The following is a 25919-nucleotide window of genomic DNA, read 5'->3' on the forward strand; positions in this document are numbered from 1 at the left end:
TGCACGCCGTACCGCATCACCCCACCTCTGCCGACACCATGCCTCCTGTGACCCTGCTCTGCCACCGCCAGCCTTCAGGTAAGATACTGTAAATTCGGACAATAAGACGGACCCCCATCTTATAAAAAAATCTTTTTTTCCGCAATTTTCACCCCAAATTTGGGGTGCGCCTTATGGTCCGGTGCGTCTTATAGTCCGCGAAATACGGTACATAAAATCTCAAGAAAATACACTTAAGTTTGTGCGTGTAATGTGAAGCAATATGGAAAAGTTTAATTGGCTTGAATAGTTTCCCAGGGCACTGCTGCACAAACAGGGATCTGCTGCTGACACGGTTATAGGGGTAATGTCCCCCATCCTGGTATATATAGCCCCCCATCCTGGCATACATGGCCATCATCACGCCGCACGCATAAAAAAATAATCAATTCTATTCACCTTCCCTCTGCTTTCTTGCAGCGCGACGACCTGTTCTGATGCTGGCAGTTGATGCTAGATATATATATTGTATACACAGACAACTTACATTCAGGCACGTACGTACGGTAGATACATGTATACATAGCACCTAGACACAGACCCATGTATAAACGGAGCATATACATACAGACACATGCATGGACAGAGCACTTAGATACTGACATGTGCATGGACGACACATATACATAGAGACATAGTATAATGGAACCTGCACAGCTCTTTAAACAGTATAATTGGTCTCTACACAGCCCTACAAACAGTATAATGGCCCTCACACAGCCCTCCACATAGTATGCTGGACCCCACACAAACCTTCACAATGTATAATTGCTCGCATACAGTATAATGGCCCCCACATAGCCCTCCATAAGGTATAAAGGCTCTCACATAGCCCTCCATATAGTATAATGGACCCCACAAAGCTCTTCAAATATTATAATGGTCCCCACAATGCCCTGCATATAGTATAATGGTCCCCATATTGCCTTCGATATACTGTAGTATAATGGCCCGCACATTGCTTTTCATATAGTATAATGCACCCCCATAGTCCTCCATATAGTTTAATGCACTCCCCATAGTCCTTCATATAGCATAATGTTTCTTTCTGGGAGACATACTTAATCTTCTGGAACAATTTCAAGGGTGTCTACACTTTCGGCCACGACTATAAAAATTAGTGGTCAAAATCGATAGTGCATGTGAAAATAAGCAACTTTGTAATATACCTTATCAGATACATTTTTAAACCCTTAGTGGCAGAGCTAATTTTGAGCTTAATGAATAGGCCAAGTTTTTGAAATCTGACTAATGTCATTTTATGTAGTGATAACTCTGGAACGCTTCAACGGATCCCACTAAGGCTGGCGTCACACTAGGCGTATGAAAATACGGTCCGTTTTTTATGGCCGTAATACGCAGTATTGTCCCAAAACACTGTTCCGTATTCAATGCGAGGATGCGATTTTTACACACAAATTTATCCGTGTGTCATCCGTATGGCATCCGTATGGCTTCCGTACGGTGATTTTTTCTCGCAGGCTTGCAAAATGGACATATCATTGATCCATCAGCTCAAATATTCTTAAAAACATATATACAGTCTATATATATATTGTGGCATAGCGACTGGTCATGTTATTAATGGACGGTATGTATCACAGAGTTGGGTGGCCCTGTGATGGAAGCCTGGGTATGTTTTGCTCAAGCAGATCTACTGCTGAGGGATTTGTTTACATTGGGAAGGCTTCCAGGTGATTGGAGAGATGGGTGGGTCCAGTCACCTACAAACCCACCCAAAGAGGCGTGTCTGAACACGTAAGATGGTTTTGTGTTTAAGGACCTGTGGTGGTCACGCTCACCTGACTGGCCATGTGACAGGTACCTGGGTGTGGTTACACCTATGTAAAGGAGGTGTGTGTAGCACATGGTGGGAGTGTTTGGGAGTCTGTTAGGGTGGACACACTTCCATGTGTCCTGGCTGGACACTGCAGAGTGGCCTGTGTGTTGGACGGTTCCACATGGGGACAGACGTCCTGAACAGCACACAGAGACCATATTTAGTCTGGAGAGTCTACGTGCTGGACATAGCACAGTCTGTGTGCCCACAGACCTGAGAGAGCGGAGCTCTACTATGGACATTGAGGATTCATCTGTCTGATGTAAGACTGTTTACCTGTTGTTCCTGTTGCTATGTGGTTTATGGAGCAATAAACCCTGTGAACTTTTAATGGAAAGTGCCTCCTGAGTGTCAGCCATCGCACCTGAGCGAGTATAACCCCTACAATTGGTGTTTCGAATACGGGCAACGATCCAAGGAACACATGTTGCAGCGCTGGCTGGTCTGAGCCAGAAGAGTGGATGGTTTTGACAACCGTGAGTAAATACTGACCGGGGTCAGTGAGAACTGCTGTTTATGGGATACCTCTGAGGAGAAGAGGGATCCGGGAACCTGTGTGGCAATGACAGGTAACGGATGGAGATCCGTGATGTACTGACCGGGGTCAGAGTGAAAAAAGAGAGAGACATTGTGTTAGGGCACCTCTGAGGCCAAGGGGTGTCCAGGAACCCGTGAAGGTTGCCACCGGGTAACGGTCTGAAAACCGTGTATTATGCTGATCGGGATCAGTGAGAAACTGTGTTTGGGCTGTAAAGCCGGGTGTGTAACAGACAGAAGTCTGTGCTGTGCTGACCGGGGTTGGTGAGAGTGTTTTTTTTCTATAAAGCACGTGTGCAGGTGCTTGCTGTGGACTGGCGAGTCCATGTATTTCTTTTTTCTTCTCTGAACAACTTGCTGTGGCTCGGCGGGGCCATGAAGACTGAAGGCGTCTGGCGGTAACTCGGCGGGGTTACGAAGTTTGCTGTGGATCGGCGGGTCGATGAAGGTGACAAGTGGCTTGCTGTGGATCGGCGGGTCCACAAAGTCTGCAATTGAGCCGTGCAGCGCGGTTGCAGCAAGAGGTCCTGCAGCAGCAGGAGCTACAGTGGCGGTAGCAGCAGCTTGGGATCAGCACCCGGAGGTGCCAGAGATTTGTGACTGCAGCAGGAGCTGTAGCAGTGCCAGCAGGAGTTGGTGAAGTATTTAAAAAAAAAATTATGCTCCAGGTTGTGCAGACTCTTAAAGGGCCAGTGCAAGCCCAGGGACATTCTGGTGCATGCTGTGAACTGGGGTACTGTGGGGAAGTCCTCAGGGTGTACCCCGGAGGGGGTGGAGTCCCAAAAACAGAGTGGTGACCCAAATAATTATGGTTGGCCAAAAAGGGGCCGGGCATCCAAAAAAAGGGCGGTGTCCCAAAAGGGGGTAGTTGCCCAAAAGGGGGTGGAGTCCCTAAAGGGGGTGGTGGCCCTAAAGGAGAAAATAGCCCACAAGGGGGTGGTGGCCCTAAAAGGGCGGAGTCCAAAAAGGGGATAGTGACCCAAAAAGGGGTGGAGCTTTCAAAAGGGGCGGCATTGGTTACCTCAGTAGACATGTCTGGGGAACAGCAATGTTTGTGTTTTACGTATTCCGAGTGCGGCATAGACTTCCCGTTTGATGACAGGCCGCAGGTGTGTACTGTTATGTTACACCGTGAAGGAGTTTCTGGACTGCTGGACTCAAAGAGTCAGGTGACTCTGACGGGAACTCCTCTTGCTCTCTGTCTAACCGAGAAAAAGGTCAAGGTTCGCTGCATCCATGGGGTCACTGTGGACTATACTGTGGACAGAGTGATTATTGATATGTTTAAAAGTGTAGAGTGCCAAGATGGCGGTATAACACCAAACTTGTTCTACCCATTTGAAAGGGGCCGGGACTTTTTGATCTTTGAAGACATATAGAAAGTTGACGCAGTGTGGGCTTGTTCAGAGGAGAGACGGAATGCTCATATTGAAGCCCCACTACAGCAGCAGGCTGTGGGGATTCCTGTGAATGGGATGTGTAAAGAGGAAGCAGCGCCACCTAATGTCAATAGTCCAGAGTTACGGGTGACCAGAAAATATGACCTGTGTAAGTGGCGACTGCTGGTTCCAGGATAACCAACCGGGTGGTGGTGACTCCCATTTAGACAGCGGGAAAGAGTGCAGTATAGCTGACTCAAGTACAAGTGGCAAGACTTCCTCCCGGAGACATAAAAGAGGAAATGACAAGGGGTCATCTTTATCAAAGGGTGTGACGGAAATGGTTGACGAATGCCGACGAAAGGGTTCAGTAACAGGTCCTGACTTTGACAGACGGTTTGACTGTCAGGGACGACTGAGAAGGATCTCTGGTTGGGTAATAGAAAGTGCCAAGCCCCACGGCTTTAGGCAGAGGGGGGAATATGTGGCATAGCGACTGGTCATGTGATTAATGGGCGGTATGTATCGCAGAGGTGGGTGGCCCTGTGATGGAAGCCTGGGTATGTTTTGCTCAAGCAGATCTACTGCTGAGGGATTTGTTTACATTGGGAAGGCTTCCAGGTGATTGGAGAGATGGGAGGGTCCAGTCACCTACAAACCCACCCAAAGAGGCGTGTCTGAACACGTAAGATGGTTTTGTGTTTAAGGACCTGTGGTGGTCACGCTCACCTGACTGGCCATGTGACAGTTACCTGGGTGTGGTTACACCTATATAAAGGAGGTGTGTGTAGCACATGGTGGGAGTGTTTGGGAGTCTGTCAGGGTGGACACACTTCCATGTGTCCTGGCTGGACACTGCAGAGTGGCCTGTGTGTTGGACGGTTCCATGTGGGGACAGACATCCTGAACAGCACACAGAGACCATATTTAGGCTGGAGAGCCTACGTGCTGGACATAGCACAGTCTGTGTGCCCACAGACCTGAGAGAGCGGAGCTCTACTATGGACATTGAGGATTGATCTGTCTGATGTAAGACTGTTTACCTGTTGTTCCTGTTGCTATGTGGTTTATGGAGCAATAAACTCTGTGAACTTTTAATGGAATGTGCCTCCTGAGTGTCAGCCGTCGCACCTGAGCGAGTATAACCCCTACAATATATATGTCAGTGAGACACATATATATATTTATATTTAATTCAGCGCTAGATAGCAGAAAAGCCGGTAATTCAATTGTCGGCTTTTCCGATCTCCTTCACAAACCCAACAGGATATGAGGCATGGTTTACATACAGTAAACCATCTCCTATCCCTTCTTTTATTACATATTCCTCTTTACTAATGTAACAAGTGTCTCTGTGTAAAATTTGGGGTCTCTAGCTATTAAATTAAAGGGTTAAATCCCGGAAAAACAAACAACAATATTCCATACCTTCCATCATTCAGTCTTTTCCCATGCTGTAAATCCATCTGAAGGGGTTAAATCATTTTACACCCAGGAGCTCTGCTAATGCAGCTGTGCTCCTGACTGTAAAACTTGGCAAATGAATGGAGTGCAGGGGAATGTGCTGTAGTTACCTCGAGTCGCGGTGATGCGCCCCCTGCTGGATGAACTCATATGAACTTGAGCGTGGGAACTTTTCAGAATATTTTCTCAAGCTCAAGTTCATATGAATTCATCCAGCAGAGGGCGCATCACCGCGACTCGAGGTAACTACAGTACATTCCCCTACATTCCATTCATTCACCAAGTTTTACAGTCAGGAGCACAGCTGCATTAGCAGAGCTGCTGGGTGTAAAATGATTTAACCCCTTCAGATGGATTTACAGCATGGGACAAGACTGAACGACGGAAGGTATGGAATATTGTTGTTTGTTTTTTTAACTTTATTTCAGGTGACAAGGGTCTTCAGGTGGATTAAGAGTATAATAAAATATTAAAACACCATGTGTCTTTATTTCATTAAAATACTGTTTAATAATGTGTGTGTGTTTTATTAACCATTTCGTACTATTGAATTAATAATGGATAGGTGTCATAATTGACGCCTCTCCATTATTAACCTGGCTTAATGTCACCTTACAATAGCAAGGTGACATTAACCCTTCATTACCCCATATCCCACCACTACACGGGAGTGGGAAGAGAGAGGCTAAGTGCCAGAATAGGCGCATCTTCCAGATGTGCCTTTTCTGGGGTGGCTGGGGGCAGATGTTTTTAGCCAGGGGGGTCCTATAACCATGGTCCCTCTCTAGGCTATTAATATCTGCCCTCAGTCACTGGCTTTCCCACTCTGGTGGAGAAAATTGCGCAGGAGCCCACGCCAATTTTTTCCGGGATTTAACCCTTTAATTTAATAGCTAGAGACCCCAAATTTTACACAGAGACACTTGTTACATTAGTAAAGAAGAATATGTCATACAAGAAGGGATATGAGATGGTTTACTGTATGTGAACCATGTCCCATATCCTGTCGGGTTTGTGAAGGAGATAGCAAAAGCCGGCAATTGAATTACCGGCTTTCCTGCTATCTAGCTCTGAATTAAATATATATATATATATATATATATATATATATATATATATATATATATATATATATAATGTGTCTCACAGATAGATAGATATATATGTTAGGTATATGTGTGTATATATATATATATATATATATATATATATATATATATATATATATATATATATATGTGTACACATTTTTTCTACCTATTCTATTCTGTCAGTGTGATTTTATTGTACACCGCACTGAATTACCGGCTTTTCTATAGAACAACGGTGCGTATTTCTCGCAAGTCACACGCATGGTCCGTGTGTAATCTGTAATTTTCTCGCCCCCATAGACTTTCAATGGCGGATTTTTGGCGCAATAAGCTGACAAACGCAGCATGCTGCGATTTTCTACGCCCGTAACATACCGTATATTACGGATGCGTAATATACGGCAGATAGGAGCTGCCCCATAGAGAATCATTGGGCCGTGTGCAATGCGTATTTTCTGGACGTATTTTCTGCGCTCATACGTCCGTAAAACTTGCTAGTGTGACGCCGGCCTCATTCTGAGATTCTTTTCCTGAAATATTTTACTTCGTGTTAGTGGTATATTTTGGATTATGTGATTTGCGTATATTTATGAAAATATTATATGTATACGAAGAATTGACAAAAAATGTAAAAACTTCACAACTTTTAAACTTTAAATTTTTATGCCCTTAAATCACATACTTATAACACAAAATAGTTAATAAATAACATTTTACATATGTCTACTTTATAGCTGCATCATTTTTGAAAAAAAATGTTAGGAAGTTAGAGAGGTTAAAACATTAGCAGCAATTTTTCATTTTTTTCAACAAATTTAAAAAGCCTATTAACCTACTCAAAGTGTGTGAATAAACCAATAAGAGTCAAAGAATAAAAACTATATAATTTTATTGAATAACAATATTAAAAAGATGAAATTAAGGGGAAACAGAAAAACATCATCAAAATACTGTAGTACAAAGAAAAAATCATTATTGGGAAACTGACCAAAAATCATGACCATTGACACTCCTTGAGAAAGCCTTTGGGCGAAACGTACGTTGGAGTTTCAGGAGCCACGGGTAACTGACCATTGGTATTTATTTATTCATTTTATCTCTTTTTCTTTATGTTCTTCATGCACTTTACTTCTGGGGAAAAAAATTGTCTATTAAGCTTTTTTGCACTTTATAAAGACTATTTGGAAGGGATTTTTTTATATTGAATCATGATTTTTGGTCAGTTTTCCCAATAATTATTTTTTTCTTTGTACTATGGTATTTTGATGTTGTTTTTCTGTTTCCCCTTAATTTCATGTTTTTAATATTGTTATTCAATAAAATTGTATATTTTTTATTCTTTGATTCTTATTGGTTTATTCACACACTTTGAATAGGTTAATACTATTGTTCTTTGTGAATATCCAAAGCTTGTGTTGTCCTATTATAGTGAGTTTATCTTACATAGGTTGTTGTTTTGCAAATTTACAAAACCTGTTTCTTTAGGGACCTATTCAGATTTAAATGGGCTTTAAGGGACCTATGTATTGGAAGCTCCCCAAAAGTAAGGCCTTTTTAAAAACCACACCTCTCAAATACTTCAAAACTGTTGTTGGGAAAGTGCTACCCACTTTTTTATGAGTGCTGCGATACCCTTCATGTAGTCAAAAAGTTCTGTTTGGACAAACGGCAGGGCTCAGAGTGGAAGGAGCAATATTTGAATTTTGGAACACACATTTGGCTGAAAGAGATGGCTGGCACCTAATCGCATTTGCAGGGCCCCTAAGGTGCTTAAACAGCATAAACCACAAGCAACTGACCTCATTTTGGAAACAACACCCCTCTAGAATTTTATCCAGAGGTGTAGTGACCATTTTGAACCACAGGTACGACACAGAATTTGATAGGATTAGGTAGTCATATTGAAAAAGTTATTTTTTTCACAAAAATCTTGCAATATTTGAATTTTGGAACACAAATTGGCTGAAATAAATTGCTATTGATCAGTGATGAGCGAGTGTACTCGGTACACGGGTTTTCCGAGCATGTTCGGATGGTCTCTGAGTATTTTGGGCATGCTCGTAGATTATGTTTGAGGCACCACAGCTGCATGATTTTCAGCTACTAGACAGGCTGAATACATGTGTGGAATGCCTGTTTGTTAGGGTATCCCCACATGTGTTCAGGCTGTCTAGCAGCCGCAAATCATGCAGCTGCAGCAACTCCAACATAATCTCGAGCTCGACCAATATACGACCACCCGAGAGAGCTCGGAAAACCCGAGTACCGAGTACACTCGCTCATCACTGCTGGCGATATGTTGCATTTGCAGGATTTTATCCAGGGGTATAGTGAGGATATTTAACCCAAAGGTACTACACAGAATTTGATAATGTTAGGTTGCCAATCGTCATTGTTGTTGAGCACAAATGCTCGTTAGTCGAGTTTGCATCGGATGCTCGTATATGCTCAAGTGACATGCTCAAGTCCCCGCAGTCACGTTTTCCAGCTGCTAGACACCCCCCAAAAAAATACGGCGATTGCCTATGTATGACAGCAATCCCCGCATTTTTTTTGGCTGTCTAGCAGCCGTGAAACATGTTGGGCAGGGACATGAGCTTGAGTTCCCACGATACTTGGTGCATACCTGAGCACCCAATTCAAACTCGAGTAGCGAGCACTGGTGCTCAACAATAGTCGTCAGATCATGATTTTTTTTTAACTTTTGAAACAACCCCAACTTTATAAGCCCAACTAGCGGCAAAGAATAAAATATATATATATATATATATGAAGTTAAAAAAATGTAATCTAAATGGATGACACAACTTATATCAGAGTAGTTGAAGTCACCCATAATAATGATTCTCCTTGATTTGATGCCTCATGTATTAGCTTTTTGAGGATATTTGTGGCCTCTTCCATCATCCTTGGAGACTAAGGCTATGTGCACACGTTGCGGATTAGGCTTAGGAATTTCTGGTGCGGATTCTGCCTCTCCTGGCAGAAAACGCACCTGCGGTTTTTCGTGCGGTTCCGCAGCGTTTTTTTTTGTGTTTTTGCGGTGGTTTTCTTGCGGATTTGCTGCGGTTTTTACCCCTGTGGTTTTCTATAATGGAATGGGTACAAAAACGCTGCAGATTCACAAAAAAGAAGTGACATGCTACTTCTTTTAAACCGCAGCGTTTCCGCAGCGGATTTTCCGCAAAGTGTGCACAGCATTTTTTTTTCTCATTGATTTACATTGTACTGTAAATCAATTGCGGATCTGCAGCGTTTCTGCAACTCAAAAAACGCTGCGGATCTGCAGCAAATCCGCAAAGTGTGCACATACCCTTATAACAAACCCCTATCAGTATTTCATTATTTCTCCCTTCCCTTCCCTCCACCCTCAAGGATACTACACTATCATTTGGGAAGATTTTACATATAACCAAACCCTTCCCCTCGCTTAAAAGTAGTGTCATTTCTGAACAGTCTATAGGCCTGGAAACCTGTAAATTTCAGCCCAGTAGTCATAGCTCTACTCCAGCCATGTCTCCTTTATCCTCACAATATATTTTTTCCAACATTATTAATTCTAATTCCTCCTTCTTATTGGTGAGGCTTCTGGTATTAGTGTACATGCACTTTATGTATTTTTCTGTTGCCCACCCCACATGCAGCCTCCACTTTCTTTACTTCGCCCAGGTGATCACAACATCTTCCACTCTATTGCAGTAATTGCCCTCCCCCTTCCTCAGTCCCTAGATTAAACACTCCTCCAACCTCTAGCCATTCTCTCCCACTCAACAAATCTGCACCCTCCTCATTCAGGTGCAGCCCTACTCTACCATAGTCTGTACCAAAACAGTGGTCGGCCCAGTTCTCCAGGAATCCCAAAATCCTCCTTACTACACCAATTCTTGAGCCACTTATTCATCTCTCTAATCTCCTGCTGCCTCTGTGATATGGTACAAATGCTATTTCAAAGAATTCTACCTTTTAGGTCCTTGCCGACTTTTACCATGACTGTTAGATTACTAGAAGGGGGTGCCGAGGACCTATCAACTAATCTGCGATGTATTGAACTCAATCTGCAGGAATATAACACACCATTCGACAATCCCGGTTTTTGTGAGATTTTTCTTTTTGTTACTGTAATGATTGAATTCCCAACTTCCAGCAGGTGTTTGGCCAGCCCTTCATTCCTATTTTCCTCCTTTCTGGAGAAGACACTCCCCCAGCTTTGAAAGAACGTGTTTTGCTGCAGCAGCAGCGATACCTCTGTATACCCTCTCATCTGCCAAGTTAGCTACTTGTTGGTGTGACAGAACAGGACTAGCCACGCAGATACTTTTCCCTCTTCTCAGCCTTCTTTCACTTAGTCAGCTCCTACATTTTCCTGCAGCTTCATCCTCCAACACCTACTGTCCTCCGGCTCAAAACTGCGATCCACCCGGGTGTCGAAAGTCTTGTCTAAAAATTCTAGCGGTTGTGATGGCATCAGACATGACTTCTGTGTCATACACTACTCACAAAAAGTTAGGAATATTTGGCCTTCGGGTGAAATTTACGGAAAACATAAGACGTTCACGCCTTAGTGATACTTTATCATGAAAGTAGGGAATATAACTGAAATCATATAATGGAGGTTTCCTAATCGCAAACAACGTACTGAAACATAAGGTAAGAGTGGTTGGTATACCTCCCAAAAATGTCAGTCTCAATAACTTATATGGCTTTGAGCATCAATTACAGCTCGACAATGACATCTCATGCTGTTCACAAGTCAAATTTATGTCTGCCGAGACGTGACATCCCACTCTTCTTGAAAGCTGGCCTTCAGGTCATTGAGGTTCTGGGATACAGAATTACGAGCCTTTACACAGCAACTTTGCTCATCCCATACGTTTTCTATGGGATTCAGGTCTGGAGAAAGTACATGCCTCTCCATTTAAGGTACTCCAGCCGCCATTTCCCAATGATGCAGTCTCGATGAGCCAGAGCACTGTTGTCAATGAAGATTAAACTAGGCTTGTGTTGTTCATGCAAAAGCACAATGACTGGATTAATGGCTTTATTAAAGTAGTAGGGGTTTGTCACTGTACCATTCACAAAGTGAAGGGCAGTTCTATATTGACTAGACACACCTGTCCACACAAACACCACCACGGGCTCATCTGGTGACAACAGTGGATGATGCAAAGCGCTCTCGATGGCACCTCAAACATAGTTGATGGCCATCATTTCTCCTCAGCGTCAATTGACTTTCAACAGTGAACAGCCGAGGGCCACTGGTTCCTCGTAGATGCTCCATACAACACAATGATACCTGTGCCTGGTGGTGTGGTCAGGTACCCTTGCAGGTAATCTAGCATGCAGGCCACGCAGATTTAAACTGTTTGAGATGGTCTGACGTGATACTTTGGTGAATCTCACCTCCCTTAAATGTGGCTGGAGTTGTGTGGCATTCATCATCCGGTTCCCAAGGGCATTGTTCACAATGAAGCGGTTATCAGAGTGGGATGTGGCCAAAGAATATCCACGTCTATGCGTTTCTGTGACTCTTCTAATCTTTCAGTAGCAACCTGCTGATGACACTCTACGCTCTGTGGCCTAATCTTTTTCTGGTATGCTTTACATCTACTCTGCTTTCCCTGGCATCTGACTGTATGTGCAGTGCATATAGTCTTTTTCTGGTATGCTTTTCTTACCTATCATCTTGTTTCCATGATCTGATGATCTGTTTCATTTCTCTTACTTTGTTATTATGGCATACCTTTGATTGGTCACTCAAACTCCTTCCTCTCTTTATTACCTTTGCTTAATTCTCAGCATCTGGTCGCCATACCCACCCACCTCCTCATTCACACCTGATTGCCCTTAGCTGGAGACATATTCAGACCCATGAGTCTGATCCAGACTTTAGTCTGAGCCCCGAAGAAGCTACAGCAAAAAGCGCGTCAGGGCACGAGCGCAATGGTTGGGCATCAGCATGGGTAAGCAGATTGGGAGGAATCGCTCTTATGGCTAGGTTCACATTGCGTTAGTGGGTATCCGCTAACAGAATCCGTTACATAGCGGCACTAACGCAATGTAACGGATCTGTTAGCGCACCCATTGACCGCAATGTATGTAACGCATCCCTAACGCATGCCATTTTTGGTATTTCATTCATGATTTTCTGCCCTGCTTCATTGTGATCTGTGGGGGAGCCTCAGCACATGCATTCAGGGCCGCCTTACATGTTTTGCCCTATGCACTTTATTAAAGAGCGGCTTGGTTATGTGTGTGTCTGGGATGCCCCCATTTGTTCGCATTGTGTGCCCTCCTTTACCTTTCACAGTTTCATATTGCTGCCCGCTTGTTCTTTTTTAATGTAAAATAGATTTGTGATATGTATTGTATTTGTCAATTGTGATGGGATGTAGTAATAACTTTGGTACTAATAAAGACATTTTGTAACTTTACAAAAATTGTCAGTGATAACTCATTTAGAAATGAGATTTACTTGGTATTACAGTTATTGATATGGATCTAAAAAAACCTCTGTGGTCTTCATGTATTTTTCAATGTAGTATTGAGAGGACCCCCCCCTCCCTTTTTTCCTGTTCTGGGAATAAGTATTATGCATTTCATTGGTTCAGATATGCTTCTTTAGTCTGATCCATGTATCTTTTAAAGTACAGATTTCGAATTACAATACTTTGAAATAGACTTGATTAGGAATGGAATTGACTGTAAGGTAATGTGATAGAAAACCACTACAATGTTTCTGTTTCTTTTCACTTTCACCCATACTACTTTCCTTCTTACAATCTCCTGCAATCCCGCCACCTAGTAAAGAACTAGTAATTTCTCCCTCCATCCTCCCCAGCCATCTCGCTTTCTCCTCAGAACTGTTCCTCCACATACAATCCTTTTTCTCCAGACACACACGTCCACATCATGTTCTATCCTTCTCCCATCTTCTAATGCTCTGTCTACAACTCCTCATTGCTGGCGACGTATCCCCAAATCCTGGCCCTCAACACAAACCCCCACACTCATTTCGAACCCCCTGCCACGATCCTCTACACATTTTCGCAATGATGACAACCTCATACCTATTCATCCAGCCCCCACTCCCCCTACCTGGAGCACTATGGAATGCACGCTGTTTGCAACAAACTGTTATATATCAATGACCTTTTTATCACCAACAAACTCTCCTTCCTTGGCATCACTGAAACCTGGCTCACCCCAGCTGCACTTTCCTATGGTGGATTCCATCTCTCTCACATCCCTCGCCCCAGCAACAAATGTGGTGGATGAGTTGGCTTGGTCCTGTCCGATACCTGTTCCTTTACTCCAATTCTCCTACCACCCTCCGCTACTCTTCCCTCGTTTGAGGTGCACTCCATCCGCATCTATTCCCCCTCCAACAGGCTGTCATCCAACGCCCCCAGAACTAGCCATCACCACCTTTCTCAACTACTTCACCACCTGGCTTCTTAATTTCCTTCCTGCTGACATCCCATCATCATAGGTGACCTCAATATCCCCATTGACACTTCGACCTCAATATCCCCATTGACACTTCCACCTCAGCTGCCTGTAAACGTTTATCACTGACTGCCTCCTTTGGCCTCATTCAGTGGTCCTCCGCGGCCACTCACAAAGATGGCCACACGCTGGACTTCATCTTCACCTGCCTGTTCCCTTACTAATCTCACTAACTCACCCCTCCCCCTGTCTGACCACAACCTACTGGCATTCTCTTCCCTTTCCTCTCCTAGTGCGCAACCCCCACTCCACAAACTCACCCACCCTCGCAGAAATCTCAAACACCTCAATTTACACTACACTCCCTTCTCCCTCTTACAGACATAGCTTCCTTACATGACACAGATGTTGATGCCACTTTATAGACCACAATAACAGCAGCACTCGATTCAGCCCCCCCTCACGCACAGCAAAACTCATACAATCAACAGGCAACCCTGGCTGACCAGCCGAACCAAAGAACTGAGATGGGCTTCCAGGGTTGCTGAACGGAGATGGAAGAGATCCCGTTCTGCCGAGCACTTTATCGCATACAAGCAGTCCTTCACCAGCTTCAAGTCCACGCTCACTGCCGCAAAACAAACTTTTTTCTCACTCATATCCTCCCTGTCTCACAACTCTAAACAGCTTTTCAACACTTTCAATTCTCAGCTCCGTCCCCAACATCTCCTCCCTCCTCTCATTTCTGCTGAAGACTTTGCCTCTTTCTTTAAGCAGAAGATCGATAACAGAGAAAGCTTTGGCCCGCAGCCCCCAATGCCCCTCCTCCTAACTGGTCAGCCCTGTTCTTCCAAAACCAGCTTCTTTTAACCCTTACTTAGGAATTTCCACTTATATCTGTTTATGTACCTTTTTTATGTATCTTTCAACTTCCTTTGACAACTCTTCACACTCTTCCCCTTGATACACCTGATTGGTGGTGTTTAGCCTTTATATATTTGAGTACTTTACAGGTTTGGTACCCCACTACTTGGGTCTATTGCCTTGTATATGCTCATCTCATCCAAACTATCAGTAAACATTGTCACACTTGTGTTTGCAGTCACGGTTTGTCGTTAGCGCCACCTTTTACCCTTTATTATTTGTGTCTCAAAAATATTATATCCTTCATAACCACTGTCTTATCCTTTGTGACCTTCTTGTTCTGTTTTCCCCTTCTTATTTAGTCACATAAACAAAGCTGTTGGGTCCCTCCCTAAGTCCAGGATGGACCAAGCTGCCCTTCTTGGGAACTTTGAGCAGGTTGGACAACTGTCCCTTAAAATGTTGTCTGAAACAGGGACAATGACTACTTGAAGTTGAAGTTCGTGGCTGAGAAGGCAGCAAGGTCATGAATTTAGAGAGGAAGAAGGAAAACTTATCTGGAGGCAGGGAAGCGATTTCGATGTGGCAGCTCAGATCTCTCTGAAGACAAATGTTCCCCCACCTGAGAAAGTGATGTTTGGGGGGGGGGGGGGGGTGTTTGACATTCATAAGGTGGAGGATCTGGTTGTGATGGGCTTTGTGGCCCTGGGACAGGTGTGCTAGGAAGGTTTAGGCTTGAATGAGTGCTGCCTTTAGTTGAAGGAGAGCATCCACAGAAAAAGGAGTTGTGCAAGGAGTGTAACCTGCTGTGGAAGCAGAGCACTTTTGCCTCTAGTAGTATTATCTACTATAGATGTTTTCCAAAAAGCACATCTATGAAAGGGAGCAGAGAAAGGACATTTTTGCACACAGGATCAAAAGGCTAACATCTAAGCCAACTGGATCACAGAGTAGCCATGAAATTGGCAACAGCGCAAACTGCAAGCCATGACTAGAGCGGCCTCAAAAGGAAATTTTGAGGCATGTAAGAAATCAAGAAGATCCTCCTGAGACTCAGAAGAGGTGAAAACCATGGTGCTTCGCCCAGGCCATGCATGCTTTGCTGACCCAGAATGCCACAAAAGGCAGGATGTAAGGCAGACACTGCTGCCAAAAAGTCAGCTTTTGGAAAGGAGTAGTTTTAGAATCTAGCGGGTCTCTAAGGAACACTGCATCAGAAAGGGGCAAGTTAGTGGCTCAAGAGAGACAAGCAACTTGGAGGCTAACAGAGAGATATATATTTGGCAAATAATACAAAGGGGAAGAGGGCCATAGTTTAAGCGACCAGTTGCCGGCAGACTCCTCTTTAGAGAAAAGAGAAACTATCACATGCAGTCGCTCAATCACCAAGAGAAATCACGGGAGAAGAGGGTCTGTGCAAAGAAGTCCCAACTTGTTTGTGAGTACGCCAGTGGAGAGCAGGGGATGGTCCCCAAGCTGTGAGACAAAGTTTCGGATACTATGTTAAAATGGAGCTGGATAGCATCTGAGAGTATAGCCAACATTTGTTTGGAATGCCAGTCCATATAAAGCACACAGCTTACTTATCCATTCAATGGACTAAAGTAACTAAAGTAGGGGCAGAGATGGCATATACAGTAATAAGGTATCATGCAGCACCCAAAAAATGATTAAACCAAGGATTATAAAACTGGAAAGTGAGAAACGTCTTATTGTGATCTAATCACCGTATGTACAAAGACATTACAGAGATCTATGTCTTTATTAGGGATGAGCAAACAGCTTCGGATAACTCCTTATCCAAATAGTTATAGAGCTTACTGAATAGCTGCATAGGGAACCCGGATACCTGGAGCGCTCCCGATAATCAGGTGTCCAGAACCGCAGCTGCATGTGTCACGGTTGTGTGGCAGACACAACATATGTATGGAGAGTCCCAGCACACAGGTCTGTATGCATGTGTTGTGACTGTCACACAGCGACGATACATGCAGCTGCAGCGCCGGACACCTGATTATCGGGTGCGCTCCAGGTATCTGGGTACCCGATGCAGCTATTCGGTAAGCTAGCTATTCGGATAAGGAGTTAGCTCAACCCTAGTAATTATATTAAGAAAAGGATTCATAGACAAGGATTCTTTACTGTAAGAACACTTTACTACACAATTCATAAAAAAGGCTTAGTCTGCAGAAGAAATAACATACTACAATGCTGAGCTTGTCGATGTGCTGCTACCCTAAAATTGTGCTGATGATGATGCCCAAAAATATTCTTATCCTTGATCCCAGTGATCAGGTCAGTGATATCTGTAAACCTCAGTGGAAATTAATGGCGCTACATAAGCAAGTAAAATAAATATGTGATCCCAGCAGCAGCGATCATATAAATGGGGGACACAGGCCCCTGTTATGGCAGATGATGGGGGTCTCAAAGGCTGAAATCTACAAATCTAGCAGATATCTATCTTGTGGATTGATGACGTTAACTTGTAACCAGAATAGCCATTTGTCAGATTCATAAGCTTTTTTAATGCACAGATGGCATCTGTGTGCTGTCTCTTAGATCAAGGAGCCACTGGACCAAACGCAGACATGTCTCATTTTGTGGACTGTGCACGTGAAAAGCTCCAGACTATAATGGATGCGTGTTCTAACCAGTTTGAACAAATACGCATGCAAAAAAAATAATAAATCAGATGTGTAGATGGGACCCAAGTGCACATACATTATTAAAACCTTCCATTCAGTATTAAACATTGAAACGATTTAAAACCATATAAAGGGAAGACTAAACAGCAGACAAAATGTTAAAAGCAGGCGATGTACTTTAAAGATTAGTTTATTTGAGGAGAGGGGGACAGAGCTGATAAACAGAAAACAAAAATAAGGAGGGCTGGTAAGGTACTTTACATGATAATAAAACATCTCCCAGAAAGCAGATTACAAATCATTACAAGTTTTTATTATATATTTCCTTCGGATAACACTCCTTTGTGAAGTGTAAAATGTTAAACGAAGTTATCTCGAGCTGGCTCGTGAGTCGGGAACGCAGCTTCTTGATGCACATTAGATATAAATTAGGGAAGGCCGGATGAAAAGGGAATGAGAGGTATAGAGGATTGCCAAAATTCAGGGCTTGCCAAATGTGTGAAAGGCAATATGCGGATGCAACACTGCCGGCTCCAGGTACAATATATAAAAAAAATCCATCTGACGGACAAAACATTCGCTGCTACAGCAGCTTCCTCGAAATCCACAGCATCACACAAAGCCTGGGCAGGGGTAGAGACTCCTATGTATAGGGGGAGTACAGGTTTGCGCTTGTATATATAATCCCGATTCCTATATCACTGGTGCTCCCGAGGCTGAGCTGCTTCGGGCAACTGCTCTTATGAGTGCAAACCATGCATCTGAAGACATCCCTGTCAGTAGCAGGGCTTCATATAATCAAATTTATATGACCATTCTGTGCTAAAAAAAAAGGCATCAAGTCTTCTTTTCACCTCCAGCAAATCTGTGCGGTTGTCTTTTTGGATGCTGGTAAATGACTTTAAAATAGGAGCTCTAGTAGCCACCTAAATATGACACGGACATAGCAATGCTCCCCGGAAATAAATGGCTTCACTGGCATAAAATGACAACCTTGGTACGACTTGGCAGAGGTGGCTCGGGAAGCAGTCTGCATCATCAGCACGCCTTATTACTACGGTACTCTTGATTACGGCCCCTCCCTGATTAAAGCATTATTTGCGGTCGCGCTCCCCTACACCACACACTGCGATTATGCCCCCTCCTACCTCACGCACACACGGTATAAAGCTGTAGCAGCATGCAAGAGAACAAACAGCTCATTGTGTTTCTAACTGAAGATCACTGTCTGAGGAGTCAAGGTTGGATATCGATTTCTGAGGGGACAGAGCCGAAAGGGGTGTTGCTTGTCTTGCGTTGGCTTATGCCAATGACTGTCATGGAAAAGGACATATGGGAGATTAAAGGAGAAGGGAGTAAGGAATCCATGGACACCGAGCTCTTCCCCATGTTAGTCAGCGTATTCTTCTGGTTCCTCTTCCCCATCCATTTGCAAAGCTGCGTACTTGCTTGAATGGCTGAATTTCTGCAAAAAGAAAGACAATCATTATTAATCACTAGTAGCCAACTTGCAGGGAATTTATAGCTTCAACACAAAGACAAGACACCGACCAACACAACACAAAGCCACGTGAGAACGATGGCCACTAGAAATCCACATTATATTAGATGCAGAATTTCCAAAAATCTTTACCTTCTTGCAAGGTTCTCTGCATACCTTAGCTTACATGAAACTTACTGCAACTTATAAACAGGTAAAAATTACCCTAGTAGGCATTATTATTTCGCATTACTGCAGTTTTTGGGGACACTAATATAACAGCCACTAATTTCAGAGAAGTGGGGTGGGACTACCAGTAGTCTCCCCAAAATTAGGTAAATTAAAAGGTTCAAGTGTTTTGGCAAGTGCTGCACTCCCTTCATGGTTTACCAGGCACAACACCACACACTTTGAAGTGAACCTGTCATGTGAAAAAACGCTATTAACTTGTAGATATGGGGTTAATCCGCAGGTTAATAGCGTTCTGAACCTGCCTGATGCTGGCACTTAGAGCCCCGCTGCTGGGAGGAAATCAACTTTATTCTACCTGGCAGCTTTCTGGTTTCAGTCATGGAGGCGGTGCCGGTTCAGTCACAACTGTGTATAAAGAGAGCAGCAGCCGACACCGTGCCTCCAGCCCTGACTGACAGCAGCTCAGCATTAGACCTGGCTGTCAGTTGGTGCTGGAAGCACAGTTACAGCGGCTGCTCTCTAGCAGCAGGGCTCAAAGTTCTGGTGTCGGGCAGGTTCAGATCACTATTAACTTGCAAATTAACTACATAGCTGCAGGTTTGTAATTTTTTTTTACGTTACAGATGCCCTTTAAAAGTACCATGGCTTATTTTAAATGTACTCAAATAGGACTGAAAAGCAATGCTAATACAGAACATATGGTCCTGTTCCTGGTGAACCATGAAAGGGGTGAAGTGCTTCCTAATAGCCATGAAGCACTGACTGTATGCGCTGCCACTTACTGCAGAGGAGTTATACAACTCCCTATGAACTTAAGACTCTCATGCTTTACAGTGTTGCTGCAGACATCCAAAATGCTAGCACTCACAAATAACGTGGTGGGAAATAAGCCATGTAGCAGCCAACTTTAGTTGCTCAATGAGTGGAACAATCCACTTGTCTGCAGCCCCTGTGAAGCCTTGGGGTTCCCTTCTGCTCATGCAATGAGGTTACAGGACGTAACACTTACTAGCAGCAGCTCATATAACTGCTCGCAGACATTTATCTATCAACAGATTCACAGACCAATGTGTGTCTTACCAATATCTCTTGGGGGTTATGAAATACCTTTAAAAGACATTTTCGACCTTTATTGTGTATGGATGAAAGCAGCGCTATTGCCCCTTTATGGCCATTATCAGTGATGGGGCAGCAACTGGATAACCACTGATCAGTATGAGCGGCATATATCCAAGGGACATGGGTTCATTATTGAGTTTCTATTAGCTACAGATATGGCATTAGTTATGATTTGTGCTTTCAGATATCCACGTTAAGAACAAGCACCGTGAAGAATAGTATGGATCATCTTAGAGCTACCTGTTCTTTCTGCTTTGAATCCGGATCATTTTCATACCTGGAATATAAAATAAAAGCCATAAATAAGTCATCCATGAGATAACAGCAGTAAACACTTGGACCGGGCAGCTCCCGTACGGGTCTGCTTTTGTATGTACTTCCAATGAAATAATTGGGGCGCCTCTTTCCCTACATCTGTGTTGGGCTATTCTATATACTCTGGAAGTTGGGTCTGTCCCTATTCTGGCTTTGTCCAAATCTGTGCGGACAATAGGAGAATGATAACACCCAGTTGTCAATTCATTCATAACAGTCCAGGAGGAATAACCAGAGGTACAACACAATGTGGAAATAAGGGGATCACACATTTATTTTAAAGGGGAATGTCATTATTAACTAAAATATCGGGAGAGCCAACAGATCCTCCCCAATCTGTATAAATCACTATTGGGAGTGATGCTACAGACTCAGCCATTTAGTTAAATCTCACTCACTCTGCTGTTATTGTGATATACTACAGGTTTTCCCATCTCAATGGAAAAAATTCAAGCCTGTGCTAGGATAGGGACCCCCAATGTCAGCAAAACGAGGGGAAGTGCTGCTCACAGGACTATACCCTTGTAATGAGGTGAAAGCGATATTCGTAAGTTGTTCAGTTGTGTATAGTGATGCAACTCATTCAAGTGATCGTGGCTAAACGGCAGCCCCCCCCCCCCCCCACTCAGCCGCGGCACCCCCCCCCCCCACTTAGCCGCGGCAGACCCCCACTCAGCCGCGGCCATAAGATCAGCAGTGTTATCACTCATCTGGCAGTCTTGTGTGTTCAATGGTATGGCTGATTGGTGAAATATCCAGTCTTTCCGCTTTGGTCCCTAATTTATTTTCAGTCTTTCATCCTTTCTACATGATTTTACAAATAAAAAACAAGACCCCCTATACTCACATATTTGATGTTTTACTAGGTTCTCCTACGGTACGTCCGCTAGTCTTCGATGCTTCCTCCAAACCATCCTCTTTGTTCTCATCTGCAGTGATATAACAAGTGTGAGTTTACTTTTTCCCACATTTACATTGAACACAAATTGTGAATATGGCATAGAAAGTCATGAATACCTCGTCTTTCCCCAGTCCTAGGCTGCCACCTATCCGAATCAGGTCTTTCTCCACTTAAAAACAAAACAAACAGAAAATTAACACGAGAAAAAAACAGCTCTCGCAAACCATGCATGTTACACACAAGGTTAGTTACTTATTCTTACCTTTGAGAGGACTCTGAACTAAGTGATCGATTAGAAGAAGGTGCTGTATTGCGCTTCACCCATGCGTTTTCCTTGGGGGGAGGAGCAGGCATTACTTTTAATGGGAGATGTGAGTCAGATTTATTGGATTTTGTATGAAGTTCCTCCTCTTTTCCAAAGACTTCATTTTCTACAGATTTTTCGCTTTCCCTTCTCCGTGAGACTATGGAGAAGAGCATTGATCCATGTAAAGGTGGGTTTCTAAACAAGATGCTGACTACTATTGCAGTTAAAAACACAGAAAATGCGGGAACCTTAGAGAGGGCTTAGTTTTTGTCAAAATATTTGTCTTAAGACTTTTTTTTGCAGCTGTGACAAAAATCAAATATTTTTTACTTTATGCAGCCCTTGCAACTTCTCAGAAAAGGCCGAACTTCACAAGAGGCAGCTCAACTAATTTACAATTTATGCTAAAAATTAAAGTAGAGATTATCATCAACTGGAACAGCCCAAGATCCAAACTTTAAGAGACAAGCACCTCTTATGTTGGGCACATCAGACCCCAGTAAGCTTCTGTCTTAGGCTACTTTCACATTTCCATCTTTCCTCTGCCGTCGCAATACGTCGACTTTTGAAAATTTGCAGGATCCTGCATTTTCCCATAGACTTGTATTAGCGACGTATGTACTAATGTTTTGTCTGCCGGGCACTGGATCCTGCGAAATGTGACGGCCCGTCTTCTGCAAAAAAAAGTTCAAGGGAACGTTTTTCTGTACGTTGTATCCAGTGTTTCTGACTGCGAATGCCCAGCAGGAAATCTCGCACTCACTCTTTTTCCTCCCCGGGACTACAGACGGAAATGTGAAAGGACAAACTTCCATCGGTACGTCGTGCCGACGCTTTGTGACGGGCGAGTACCGACGCAGATGTGAAAGTAGCCTTAGGTGTAGGTAATGCAAGTCTTGATAAACCTTTCCCCTTAGTGTAGCTTCATCAAGCAGTCATACCCCCACTTGTTCTCCACTTCTTGCCAATGCACATTTGGCCAGTTAGTGGGGACAGATGAAATGGCTGCAGGAGAAGACTATACAGGATTTCTAGTCTGGGACCAAGGAGACACACTGGCCAGCACTGGAGCTGTACACACCAAGTACTGGGATATTTTTAATCAGGGTCATATACAGATGTCTAATTGTAGATGTAGAGGAGCTTAATATGTCAGAACATTTCAGCCCCAACAACATATAGGAAGAGATCAAACGGGTGGCCAGAAATCTTAATCCGTTTTACTCACTCCTTGAAGAAGAACCACTGTTGCCCGTCTGAGAAGACTCGCTTCCAGTCCTAGATCTTTCTTGATTCTCTTCACTGCGCCAACTTGGATGTCTAATGAATAGAGTTCATAATTGAAGGATCGCAGAACTTAAGAAACAAAAATAAAATGCTCTCTTGATAATAAACAGCTCGCTAACCTTTCTCTTGGCTTTCTTTCTATCTGTCGAGGCCGGTCGTCATCCAAATGACGGTGCTGCATTTTCTCCTGCTCTTTCTGCAGACGTTCCTCCACCTCGCGTTCTCTAGCAGCGGTATCCACGGGTTTGGCAGCACCAAAAATTGAAGCTGCTCGACTGGTTGCTGCAGGAGCTCCACTGGTTTCTTCCTCTTTGGGAGCAGAACGCGGTTTAAGATTCAGCTTTGGCCTCTGGGGTGGACCTAATTAAAAACAAAATATAGTTAATTTATACTACAATTTACTCACTAGCCCCTTTGGGCATATGTGTCGAGCATTTACTGTCAGAATACGAGTTTTATTTTCCCCCACACACTAAAAAGCACAGCAAATATAGTCTACCTCTCTCTTCCCTCCTTTCTTCATTTCTGGAGTAACCATTCCACCTGTCCGACTTGTCTTCTCGTCTGTCATCATATCTATCCCCATACCGATCTCCTCCTCCACCGCCACCACCACCACCACCACCTCTGTAATCATCATCTCTACGGTACCCGCTGCCGAATGCTCTCCTGCTACCTCCTCGGGAATCATAACCTATGAAATAAAATAAAAAAATGTTGAATTACTTCAATTTATGAAATAAGGTTTGTAACCCTGATCAACAAGTGCCCCTGAAGCAACAATCAAATGCAGAACCAAGAAAAAAGAAAGCGAAAGGACTGAAGTAAACGGATAAAATATATAATCAAATCTTTATTGGAGCAATTATTGGAGAGTAAATGTCCAACATGACAAAAGGGGTGGGTGAGTCAATGAGGATAAACTACCCCAAAAAGTACAAAAGCAATGCAAAACGACACCTGAGCAAAAAAAAAAAATATATATATGCTTACACCATGGTGATTGTTACAGAATAAATAGGTAGCAAGTAATGGATTGGTCCCAAAGTAAAGTGACAAATACAATAAAGGTGCAATCAAATAAAGACATGGTTATTGCAAATATGTGAAGAATAAAAAAGGTATAAACTAGTGGTCCAAACAATGGTCAAGTCACATACAATAAATAACATAGTGCAAATAATGCATGTGATGATAATGACAAGTAGAGGCTCAGCCACCAAACACCCGACGCATGCTTCAACTATGCTTAGTCAGTGGCTCACCCACCCGTTCTGTATGTTCTTCAGTCATTGCACTTTTATCTTGGTTTTACTAGAAATTACCAGTTTCACATTAGACAATTTCCACTTAATAAAGCATTTGTATATGTCTTTGCGTGTGTTCAGGTTATGTAGATTTTTTTCATGTTTTAGCATGATAACCTAAAGCATTCCTGCTATAAAGTGTTTCCTAAATCTTTGTGGGATCCTGGTATATAGTCTAAATAGTGGTTGTATTATAATTATGTTATCAACTCTGCACGGATCTCTTGAATTTACCTCATCTTGTATAGCTCCCCAAAAGAAAAAGTCCATCTGGGTAAGGTCTGGCACAGGTGCTTCTCACAAAATTACATCATCAAAAAGCTAAATTTCAGTTCTTCAATACAAAAAGTGAAACTCATTATAAAGAGTCATTACACTCTTTAGTGATGTATTTCAAGTGTTTATTTCTGTTAATGTTGATGATTATGGCTTACAGCCAATGAAAACCCAAAAGTCATTATCTCAGTAAATTAGAAAACTTTATAACACCAGCTTAAAAATTATTTTAAAATCCGAAATGTTGGCCTACTGAAATGTATGTTCAGTAAATTCACTCAGTACTCTGTTGGAGCTCCTTTGGCATCAATGCAGCGTGGCATGGAGGCGATCAGTCTGTGCCACTGCTGGGATGTTATGGAAGCCCAGGTTGCTTTGATAGCAGCCTTCAGCTCGTCTGCATTGTTGGGTCTGGTGTCTCTCATCTTCCTCTTGACAATACCCCATAGATTCTCTATGGGGTTAAGGTCAGATGAGTTTGCTGACCAATCAAGCACAGTGATACTGTTGTTTATAAACCAGGTATTGGTACTTTTGGCAGTGTGGACAGGTGCCAAGTCCTGCTGAAGAATGAAACTTCCATCTCCAATAAGCTTGTCGGCAGAGGGAATCATGAAGTGCCCCAAAATTTCCTGGTAGACGGCTGCGCTGACTTTGGTCTTGATAAAACACAGTGGACTTACAGCAGCAGATGACATGGCTCCCCAAACCATCACGCAGGGCAACATACGAAAAAACGTTCCCTTGAACTTTTTTTCACAACGACGGCCCACCAAATACCTACGCACGTGTGTCCATACGTCGCAATGCGTCGGTAATACAAGTCTATGTGAAAAAAACGCATCCAGCGGGCAACTTTGCAGGATGCGTATTTTCCACAGAACGACGCATTGTGACGGTCTGCAAAACACGGAAGTGTGAAAGAAGCCTAATATATGAATTTCACTTTTTGTATTGAAGAACTGGAATAAATTAACCTTTTGATGATATTCTAATATTGTGAGATGCACCTGAATCTCCTGACCATTGTGGCTATTCAACCAGGCCTCGTCTAGCCATCCATTTATAATAAAAAATATGTGTAGTCACTGAATGCCTACATATGCACTCCCCTGTGTAAGTCAGTGTCACCCATTAGCACTCAAAGTTCCAGAGCAGCAATGGAAAAATTAATATTAGACTGGTGAGAGTTGCTGGAGTGCAGCTGTCCAGTCACAGCCGTGCACCTGGGGGTAAGGCAGCGCCAGCCGGAGCTTTGGGATATGTACACAGGTTAGTATGCCAGTGTAAACATTACAGGATATACAGCAATGCACAAGGGTTTACTTTCCTAGGGCACATTCACGTCTGTACAAATCGGTCTGAGATCAGACTGCAATGCACAGACTGGCAGTATTTCCATGAGCCTGGCACGCTCTGGTCAGGAT

At 43.3% G+C, this 25919-nt stretch overlaps 1 protein-coding gene across 1 annotated transcript in view; it reads right to left on the minus strand.

The window, feature by feature from the left end:
• Positions 1-17482: 17482 nt before the first annotated feature.
• Positions 17483-25919, minus strand: part of EIF4B (eukaryotic translation initiation factor 4B) — a 54771-nt gene continuing 46334 nt past the window's right edge. Inside the window, exons 8-15 of the mRNA XM_077298021.1 lie at positions 23409-23603; positions 23029-23269; positions 22851-22942; positions 21578-21779; positions 21432-21484; positions 21262-21343; positions 20340-20376; positions 17483-18773 (exon numbers count right to left, since the gene is read on the minus strand). Coding sequence (XP_077154136.1) covers positions 18699-18773; positions 20340-20376; positions 21262-21343; positions 21432-21484; positions 21578-21779; positions 22851-22942; positions 23029-23269; positions 23409-23603 — 977 coding nt within the window. The 3' untranslated portion in view covers positions 17483-18698. The remainder of the gene's footprint in view (positions 18774-20339; positions 20377-21261; positions 21344-21431; positions 21485-21577; positions 21780-22850; positions 22943-23028; positions 23270-23408; positions 23604-25919) is intronic.

Source organism: Ranitomeya variabilis, chromosome 3, assembly GCF_051348905.1.
Source record: "Ranitomeya variabilis isolate aRanVar5 chromosome 3, aRanVar5.hap1, whole genome shotgun sequence".
NCBI classification, from domain to species: domain Eukaryota; kingdom Metazoa; phylum Chordata; class Amphibia; order Anura; family Dendrobatidae; genus Ranitomeya; species Ranitomeya variabilis.